Raw genomic sequence first — 10,142 nt, forward strand, 5'->3', positions numbered from 1 at the left:
TCGATCTTCATGAACACCTTCTTGAAAATGCTCTTGTAGTTATCAATTGTTACCTTTCCTGGAGATCCGAGACAGTCATGTTTGAGCAGAGAGAAGCGGATACCCCAGGTGCGCACCCGTAGATATTCGTTTCTACAGTGGTAAAGTAGGTCGGTGTTCCAGCACAAACGTTAATTACGCCGTCGCCGAGATGCCGAGCTCCACCACAGTCGCATTTAATGTGGCATCGACAAACAGCTACCCGCTCGGGTGCGATGCGATTTCGATAGAAGTCGGTGAGGTCACATTCACCAGTTGCGGAGCGAGACTTGAGAGACCGGTGACGTCCAAAGCCTGGAGTGCTGGGACGATGACCACATCATTGCTCTAAACGAATCCCCGAAGCGGGACATCGTTCATAAGCAGGGGGTCGTATTGTCCGAGAAGTGATGCACCACCAGCTTGAAAACGCCGATTGCATGATTCAGGAGGTGAATTTTTCTGGCTCGGCCGTGACGTCTATCAAGAAACATTTATCTTCAACGGCGGCGGCAATGCAAAACATAGCGAAGGTAGATAGAGTGACGAATTGGTCATCGCAGATACAATTTGGGGGTGATCTTGAGTCGATCCGAACAAGGTAAGGTGAATAATGGACCTGATTAGACATTTGCTCCTACCCAAGTAGAAGTCACCAACGAACCGGAAGCCCCGCGAATATTATAGCGGACTGCGCTGCCGTTGTCCACTCGGTCCACCGTAGGCTGGCCTAGCAGTACAATATGTCCCGAACGACCTGTAGCTCTAGGGCGGGTCAACGAGCACGAAGACGGCCGCGAACGCGCGGCTGCGAGTTAGAGCGTCCGTTGCGACGTCCGAGTGGTACATGGCGGGGGAGTGCTAGTCCACCGTGACGCAGTTGGCCACGAACTTCCTCATCTGGCCTTGCCTACAGTCAGCACCGCTGCCTGTCGACCTACAGGCCGGTGTCCCAAATTTCATGATAGACGAGGCTCGTCTTGAAAATCTCGTCTGACGAGCTCACCTCTTTTTTTGCGAAAACTTTTATGACCAATCCGAAGCCCGGAAATTATTTATTCTTGTTGCTGCTATTATTTATTAATACATTGGATTTGTGCCGTGCAGCGATCTCGGGGGAGCTTTTACACTGAAACGCGCAAATGGGCCAGCAGGAGTTCGAGCGCAAGCTGGCGGCGGCGGAGCGCAGCGGCGCGCGCGACCACTGCCTGGAGCTGCTGCACTACGTGCGCAAGGAGAGGCTGCGCGAGCCGCGCGCCGTGGCGCGCGTGGGGAAGCTGCTGGTGACCAAGCACAGCTGGGGGGTCGGCGACGAGCGTGCGTGGCGCCGGACCTAGCGTTTCAACTGCTGTTTCAACCGTTTTAACGTCCTTTATGATGTTATATTTACGCAGTGTGGAGCGTGTATGAGCAGACGTTCATTGCGGCGCTGGACCTGCACGACGACGAGTTGACGGAGGTAAAATACCTGTTAAAACGGCTTAAATCATCTTACAGTTGCGGATTTTTGGGTCTTACCTGTTCGTTCCGGTTACTTAAACAGACCTGCCTCAAGGCGCTGCAGACCAAGTTTCCGGGCAGTTCGCGCGTCGCTAGGCTCGAGGGCATGCGGCTGGAGCAGCGCGGGGAGTTCGCCAGGGCGCTGGCGCTGTATGACGAGCTGCTGGAGGCCAACCCGGCCAACGCGCTGGTGCTCAAGCGTAAGATCGCGGTGCTCAAGGCGCAGAAGAAGACGGCGGACGTGGTCACGGCGCTCAACGAGTTCCTGCGCAGCTTCGGCACGGACCAGGCGGCTGTACGTGCTGTCGCTGTGGTAGTTGTGACGGGTTGTTGGTTTTACCATGCTGATACACTGTTTTAATTTAAATCTTTTTTTCTGCAGTGGACGGAGCTGGGCGAGACGTACCTGTCCATGGGCGCGTACCACTACGGCGCTTTCTGCTACGAGGAGCTGGTGCTGCTGAACCCCATGGACGACATCGCGCACAGTCGCTTGGCTGACGTAAGTGGCAGCTTTTCACAAACGGAGAGGTTTTGAGTACGCTAAACTTTTGATGGTGCTGCGCTACGAACTATATTACCAGATCTACTCGACGATCGGAGGCCTGGACAACCTGCTGACGGCGCGCAAGCACTACGCGCACTCGATCGAGCTCAACAAGAAGCAGAACCTGCGCGCGTACTTGGCGCTGGTGACCTGCACTAAGTCGATCGCGGCGCAGCGTGGTTATCGCGCTGACCATGACGACGACGGGATCAACGAGCGGCTGCAGAAGTTCGCGCTTGACTACATTCAGGACTTTTACGCGGCGAATGCATCCCCCGAGCTCGCCGAGATCGGTAAGGAAGATAGTTGTATACTGCAGTTTGCGGGGAGGATTTTCGCGATATAACGTGTTGCTTTGTATTTGCTATCGATGCCAGCTCAAACCGCGATCACCGCCCTCTAGACAGGTTAAAAGGACGGGTGAAAGACGATGATTAACATGTGCTGATCTCGATCGACGAAGCTACACTGGATTGCTGGTGGTGATAGTACCGCAGACGTGGATTGCAGGGTGTGCGCATGAATGAATTGTCGTATTCTCTATTTTCTGTCTCTAACTCCCGTCTAATCCAACGTTCGCGCTGCCCCATACGCCACGGCTAGATCGGGATCGATAGTTGAAAGCGGCGCTCGGCCTTGAAACATCGCCGCGAGACGCTGACGCACCCACGGAATTCGCGAAGACCCTCCCACTAGTACCACGGCATCGATCTCCTCAGTCTCCATGTTGTTCGCTTCCAATACTTCGCGCACCGGAATCATTGTGCGTTCCAACAGTGACCCGCATAGCTCCTCGAACTGTGCCCGCGAGGTTCTCACCTCAACTCGGATCGGGTTTTCGCCTTCTCTCCAGATACAAGCAACGCTCGCGGTCGAAGCATCGGTCAGTCGCCTTTTCAGCAGCTCTGCGGTGCGACGGACTCCCGCCAATGTACATGGTGGCTCACTTGCGTCGTCGTCGAAGCCGTTTACCTCAAACTCGGCCCCTCGAGAGGGTATCGGTGAGCCAATCTTTGCCTCGAACTCCTTTACCAACCACGCAGCGAGCTGCGCGTCTACATCCTCGCCTCCCAAATGGTTATCTCCCAGCGTATCAAGGACGCTGATGGCTCCATTCCGTGCAAAGAGCAGTGATACGTCCAGCGTGCCGCCTCCGAAATCAAAAACCAGCATGAAGCTCACGTTCGGGTCCTGATGCAGGCCGTACGCAATGGCCGCAGCTGTCGGCTCTTCGAGCACGCGCGAGACCTCCAAACCAGCAGCTCGAAACGCCGCAACTGTAGCGTCACGCTGTCGAGCGTTGAAGTCCACGGGCACAGCAATCACCGCCTTGGTGATCTGGTCGTGGCCAACGAAGCGGTGCGCCATGCTTCGGAGGTGGCTCACCACGGCGCTTCCAATCTGCACGGGGGTGACACATTCCTGCTGCTGACCAGACACATCTAGCGCAAAGCACACGCCGTCGTGGGCGTTGTCGACCACCGGCTTGACTGCAAACTCGTAGGGCGTGGCGCCATTCGAGTCCACCTCCGACTCAACAACGTCCTCGTAGCTCCGACCGATGAACCGCTTGGCGTTGAAGATGGTATGCTGCGGGTCCGTCGTGCGGTGGGCTCGAGCTTCCCTCCCCACAATCACACCTGCCCCACCCACCACGTGAATACAAGTACAGCACCATAACTGAAAGTTTCACGAACCTCCGTTGGGTAGGAATGCGACAGTGGACGGCACGAGGACGTGGCCCTGGTCGTCTGCAATTGCCGTCACGTTGTTCTTCTGGGAGATGGCGACCACCGAGTACGTCGTGCCCAGGTCGATGCCCACCACTGACCATACAGTACATGCAAGTCGGTTAGTGCACTTTGGTAATGTATTCAGTTTTTTTTTTTGAATGGGGTACCGTGGTCTCTGCCCGTGAAGCCTTGGCGAGCGAGTAACGCCGCGACTACAGCAGAGGCGCCGCCCAGCAGCAGCAAAAGTGAGCCGACGTTCACGCTGCTGAAGGCTCCAGGGGCCGGAGGCCGGCGGGCAGCGCTCGACGTGGTCATCGCAGTTGCTATTGTCTGCCACGTCAGCGAATTGCCACTATGCAGTCTGATTGGCTGAAGCGGATTACTAAAACCGGGTACCGTACTGGGTGTGTTTACTGTTAGGATTACTCACTTTTCAAAAGTAGATACATGCGTAACTTTACCAGAGCGTGTTTGCTGCGCAGCTGAAGATGAAGTGAGAGCACGTCTCTAGTTCCAGCTTGTTTGCTACACTGCTGGAGGTGAATGCCAAAATTAGCCAATCACACGTTACCGAGTTGTGCGCGCACAGAGTGCTGCTCGTGGACATGCGGGTGCAGTATTACTCATGGCGCTGCGCCAGAGCAGGTTGCAACAGGTGCCTCAATGACCCCCCTCCCCCACTCCTTCTCCCTTGACTTACCCGTAGTAGCTGACAGTGGGTGATTTGGATTCTACTCACGCTACAAACATCGTTGCAAGTAACCAGTCATGTTTTCGTACAACGAAGATTGGTCTTGCTTGACGCTGTACCACAGTCAGCTGCCTAGCCAGACAAAACCTATTTTTCACCCTTGTGGGGATGACACAGAAGTCACCTGCAAGGTGATTGCTAAGCATTGCAGCATGCACGATACGTGGTGCGCCCGAGAGCGGACGCTTCGTCCATTTTAACCTTCGCACCCAAATCTCCAGCTACCGTATCGGTCTCCACCTTCTGAAGGTGGGGATGAAAACGGTGAATTTACCTCCGGTTGTGTTGATGTAATTCGTGTTATTTTTGACCAATCAATACTCAATATATTTTTGCTTTGGGGGCCATCTCTGCGTAGAAACATCGCCAAATTCGGTATAAGTACCGTAAACAACGGGTTCATTGCAACACACGGTCTCAATACAACTCATAAAAACCGTCAGGTTTTCGGTGCCGAGATCAGGTCTTTATCTTATATTTGTATGAAAAGGCTAAGTATTTCTTCAACCCGCAAATTATGTTCAGTTTTTACGCCGTAAATTTCCAGAATTTGCCAACAAATTATATAGGACGGTGTAGGTTACTGGGCTTGACCCGAAGCCCAACGCCCTTCTCATTACACGCCCCCGGTGCAGGAGTATACACGAGTTGCCGCGTTCACACCTAGGTCAACGGTTCAACGCCGACTGCCAACAAGTGCGAGGCTTACGACGACCAGACGGCTGACAGCCGACCCTTCAACGACACGGCGGGGCTCGGGAATAGGGACGGCGGGGAGGGAGCTACATAGACACCTGGGCCCCGGCAAGCCACAGGCGGCTCCCACCGGATATGCAAATCGGGCGAGGTGACGCCCCGTCACGGCTGATGGTGCTCGGAGGCGTCGTCCTCTCACGGCCAAGGTGCGTTCTGGAGTGCACCTCGTGCCCCCGTGGTCTCTCTCCACGGTCCCGGCCACCCTACTTGGTACGTCGCCCTCATATGCACTGTCCGCCACTTTCGCCTACCTTCGTTGTTACTCCAGGCGTTGGCCGACTACCCTCGAGTCGCAGAACCACACGCGGGAACCTATGCTTCGACGCAACTTCGTGTATTCCTTTAGTCTTGACTCACCACTAGCCAGTGATAAATCGCAACTGAGGGTCGAACGGCCAGACCGCCGCTCGTTGCCCCCACTTAGCCTACTCCCCCGTCGCCTAGCTACCCTAAGCTATCACACGGCGCCTTCCTACTCCTACTTGGACCTCTCCCTCTTCGCTCTCATCTCCGTGCTCGTGGCCTCCTGGTCTCACGTCGAGGACTCGCACGTCGCCCCTCCTTTCTCCGATACTTACCGCTCCTCACTGCTCACGCGTCGCTCCTCCCGGCGATCTTCTGCGGCCGCCGATTTTCAACTGCGACCTACTCCCGTCACTAGTGTCCGTAGTCAGCTGGCTCGCCCCGACCACTGACCGTTCGCTGTCGTACAACTCCGTCCCCGACTCCACGCTGTGCACCACACCGGTCACCGCGTCAAGTCGATCTCGACACACGTTCCGTCCAGCCGCTCCTGCACACGTCCGGCAGCCCAGTGACAGGGCATCCTACTACACGCCATCCCCGGCATCAAGATCGTCCTCGATCTTGTGGGCGTCAGCTGCTTCACGTCGTTGTCTCTGCAGCGCCGGCTGCTCTTCGTCATTGCTCGTCTTCCCTCGCCACCGCTTCTTCGGGAGTGGTGTTGATGTCTCACTCGCTGTTCCTTGCGTTCTCCCAGCCGGAGGTGGTTGCTGACTACCCCCTCGTATTGCTATTCCTGGCGGTCTCACCACTACCGGTCTCTTCACCGTCGCTGTCGACTCCGCTGCTGCCGGCCCCACGCCTTCTTGTCGGCGGGTCGCCGTCGGTTCTGATCCACCGGACCTGTGGTTCCGTTCTCCGTTCTCCGTCCTGCTGTCCGTCGGCTGGATCTCTTGTCGGATATCACTTTCGCCTCTCTCGCTGGCGTTGGCGCCCGCCTCTGCCTCTTCCGACTCTCTGCTCTCCTCCGACTGCAATTCCTGAAGTACGCGTTCCGCGAATGACCCGAGTGAACCACTTGGGCAGTGGCTCGACACGAGAAAGCTGCAGCGCACGATCAGCCGCTCACCGTTGTCCTCACGGGCCACTTCCCAGTTGTCGTAGCCAGCGTCCTGAACGTTCTTAGCAGGGCCCACCCATTGGTGGGCCAGCTTGGTGATGCCCTTGCCTCGTGGTGGCCTCAGCACACTGACGAAGACTCCCACGCCGAATCGCGTGGTCTCGCGCACCCTCTTGTTGTAATACTTCTGTCTGCGCAACTGGTCCTTCGCGAGCGCCGCTCGCGCTACCTCCGAAGCTCGTGTCAGCTGGTCAACCAGCGCCTTGTACTGTTCGGCGAAGGCACCGGTCCTCGCCGCCCGGTTTGTCCTTGTCCGCAGTAGTTCGTTTGGTGCGCGTAGCTTGCGCCCCATCATTAGCTCGTTTGGGCTGAAGCCCGTGCTCGTGTGCCTCGCTCCGTTGCATGCGTATGCTGCGCATGGCAGCCAGTGGTCCAAGTCGTCCTGCGCCGCCGACACGTATAGGGACATCATGTCTTTCCACGTGCGGTGAAATCTTCCGACTAGACCCAGCAGCGCTGGTCGATACGGCACTGGCGTGAGCTGCTTGGCCTGCAACTCATTCACCAGCGCCTCCACGATTTGTCCGTTCAGCTCTGGCGCGCCGTCCACCGCTATCCCCCGCATCGGCACATACACGAAGACCAACTTCTCGACCATGAGCCTGGCCACGTCCTTCGCTGTGTGCGAGGGCGTCGCTGCCACGACGGCTTACCGCGTCGCGTAGTCGACGGCCGCAATGACATACCGATTGCACTGGGGCGTAACGGGCAGCGGACCCGCTACGTCCAGCCCCCACCGATCTCCTGGTTCACCCACACCTTGGCTCCGCAGCGGGGGAATCACTTCCTTCGCCTTCGCTTTGCGCGACCCGCAGCCTCGACAAGACTGCACCCAACGTCGTACGTGAACCCTCATGTCGGGCCACCAGTAGCTAGTCGCGATTCTCGCAAGTGTCTGCGGCGTACGCAGATGACACGCGTACACCAAGTCATGGTTCTCACGCAGCACAGTAGCCCACAGAGCCGTGGGCAGCACTGCTCGGTTGCTGCCGTCGCCATCCTTGATGCACACCACGCCGTCAACTTCCACAATCAGCCTCGCGCCGTACTTGCCCTTCTTCTTCAGCTTCTGCACTGTCCTGTCACGGCATTGCTCTTCACGCAGCACTGCGTCCGTCAGCTGACCGTCACTCCTAACTGTAATGCTCTCACTGCCGCGTCGGCTGTTGCCGTTCTGCTGTCCTTCACCAGCGGCTTGCTGCTTTACTGCTACTCGTAGACTCTCGCCACCAGGTGGCTGCCTCGCTCCGTGACGTTCTCCTCCGCCACGTTCTTGCTCTTCTGCCTCGTTGGTTGCCCTCACAGCCGCCACGACGCTGGTTGGCGCTCGCGACAGTGCGTCGGCGACTACGTTGTCGGCGCCCGGCCTGTGCTCTATACCGAAGTCGTACTCTTGAAGTTGCAGTACCCACCTATATAGCTTCGGGTTCAGCGTCGTCGATGTCACCAACCACTTCAGAGCAGAGTGGTCCGTGACCAAATGGAACCTCCGCCCATACAAATACGGCCTGAACAGCTTCACGGTCCAGATTACGGCCGCGCATTCCAGCTCAGAGATGTCATACCTGGCCACCGTCTCCGAGTTCACCTTCGAAGCGTACGCTATGGGCCGCTCCCCCTTGCCTTGGTCCTGCGTCAGAGTCGCTCCGATCCCCACAGCAGATGCGTCGGTGACGAGTCTGAAAGGTCTCGAGAAGTCGGGGTAGGCCAAGATCGCCCGCTTGCTCAACTCCACCTTCAGGTCGTCAAAGGCGGTCTGCTGCGACTCGCCCCACCTCCATACTACTCCTTTGCGTAGTAGTTTCGTCATAGGAGCCGCCCTGCTGACGAACTCCGGTACAAAGCGTCTGTAGTAGCCAGCCATGGCCACGAATCGTCTCACTGCGTCTGTATCTTGAGGCGTGGGGAAGTTCGTCATACTGCTGACGTTGCTCTCCACTGGCCTCACGCCATCGGCGTCGAGTTCATGGTCGAGGTACTCCAACCTCTCGGCCGCAAATATGCACTTCTTTGTTTTCAGTGACAGCCCCGCCCGTGCTAACCGCTCGAGCACCGCGGCCAGCTCACCACGTGCTGGGCCACGTCGCCCTTGGTGAAGATGATGACGTCGTCCAGGTACACAAGACATGTCTGCCATGTGAGACCTCGGAGGACGGCGTCCATCATCCCCTGAAACGTTCCTGGTGCATTTGCGTGCCCGAAGGGCATTCGCATGAATCGAAAGAGTCCCGGTCAGGTCACGAACCCGACCTTGGCGCGATCCTTCTTTGCGACGGGTACCTGCCAGTACCCTGAGTGCAAGTCCAGCGTAGTAAACCTTTTGGTACCGTGCAGGTGGTCCAGAGTGTCGTCTATCCTCGGCAAAGGATAGACGTCCTTCTTCGTGATTTCGTTCAGCTGACGGTAGTCTATGCAGAAGTGCACGGACCCGTCCTTCTTCTTCATCAGGACCACTGGGAAGCCCCACGCCCCGTTGCCCTCCTCGATCACACCGCCGCGCAGCATCTCGTCCACGGTGTCGTCGATGACCTGCTGTTCTTCGTGTGCGTGCCGTCTAGCACGAACTTTGATCGGCGCTTCGGCACCGGTGTGGATCTCGTGCTCCACGCCGAGCGTCGTTGCTGCGGGACAGCCTTCTCTCGGCTCCAGTAGCTTGGGGTAGGTGCGCAGTAATTGTAATAACAGCTCACAATCCTCCTTACTCATGTCTCCCATGTTCAGGTCCTCCTCGTTGCTCAATGGTCTGGTGTCGGCCTGCAACTCGGCCAGCCACTGACGTACTCGGGTACGGTACAGCTCTCCTTCGTCGGCAAGTACCGTGATCTCGTCGCTGCTGGGAGTCCACGTCCCCAACTTCTCCTTCGTCGGCAACTTGACGCTCCTCCCGTACAAGTTCATCACTGGTACGATGATTCGACCACCGCGAGCCGTCGTCAGCGTCGGTCCCAGCAGTATGTGCGATTCTCCATGAGACTTCGGCGTTAACGAGCCCTCAGTACCGTCGGGGGCTGCCACCGCCAACTCGATGTTGTGGCAGGTCGCCGTGCGCACTCGTGCGCGTCGCACAACTCGTACCTTCGCCGGACGTGCCTGACGCTGGTCGGTCATGCACCAGAATGACACCACCTTCCGCACGTCGTCCGCATACCACTTCATCTCGCAGGAGACAAAGTCGATTTTGACTCCTTGCTGTAGCATCCAATCTTCTCCGAGGAGGAACTCCGAGGTCGCACCCTTCACCACCAGTGCATCGTCGACCATGCTCTGGTCGTACTGAGTACGGAACCGAAAGCGCCATACGCCCAGCACCTTCGAGACCACCCCAGTGAAGCCCTCGACGTAGTCCACGGGTGGCAGCGTCGGCAGGCGCTCGCCAAGTGACTGACAGTCCTCACCCGCCACGCTGAACTGGGC

The 10,142-nt window shown here is 57.4% G+C and overlaps 2 protein-coding genes across 2 annotated transcripts; one reads left to right on the forward strand and one right to left on the reverse strand.

Moving 5' to 3' along the window:
* Positions 1-1,160: 1,160 nt before the first annotated feature.
* On the forward strand, positions 1,161-2,468 carry IUM83_05025 (uncharacterized protein; the record flags this gene model as incomplete). Its single annotated transcript, XM_067929133.1, has 6 exons — positions 1,161-1,335; positions 1,413-1,477; positions 1,562-1,813; positions 1,901-2,020; positions 2,103-2,358; positions 2,443-2,468. 6 exons carry the CDS (start codon positions 1,161-1,163, stop codon positions 2,466-2,468), a joined length of 894 nt encoding a protein of 297 aa, XP_067794821.1.
* Positions 2,469-2,629: 161 nt separating this feature from the next.
* IUM83_05026 (hsp70-like protein) lies at positions 2,630-4,113 on the reverse strand (the record flags this gene model as incomplete). The annotated part of the gene is made up of 4 exons (XM_067929134.1): positions 2,630-2,910; positions 3,013-3,705; positions 3,763-3,891; positions 3,966-4,113. 4 exons carry the CDS (start codon positions 4,111-4,113, stop codon positions 2,630-2,632), a joined length of 1,251 nt encoding a protein of 416 aa, XP_067794820.1.
* Between the last annotated feature and the right edge of the window lie 6,029 nt (positions 4,114-10,142).

Source organism: Phytophthora cinnamomi (genome assembly GCF_018691715.1).
Source record: "Phytophthora cinnamomi strain GKB4 chromosome Unknown Contig23, whole genome shotgun sequence".
NCBI lineage: Eukaryota > Oomycota > Peronosporomycetes > Peronosporales > Peronosporaceae > Phytophthora > Phytophthora cinnamomi.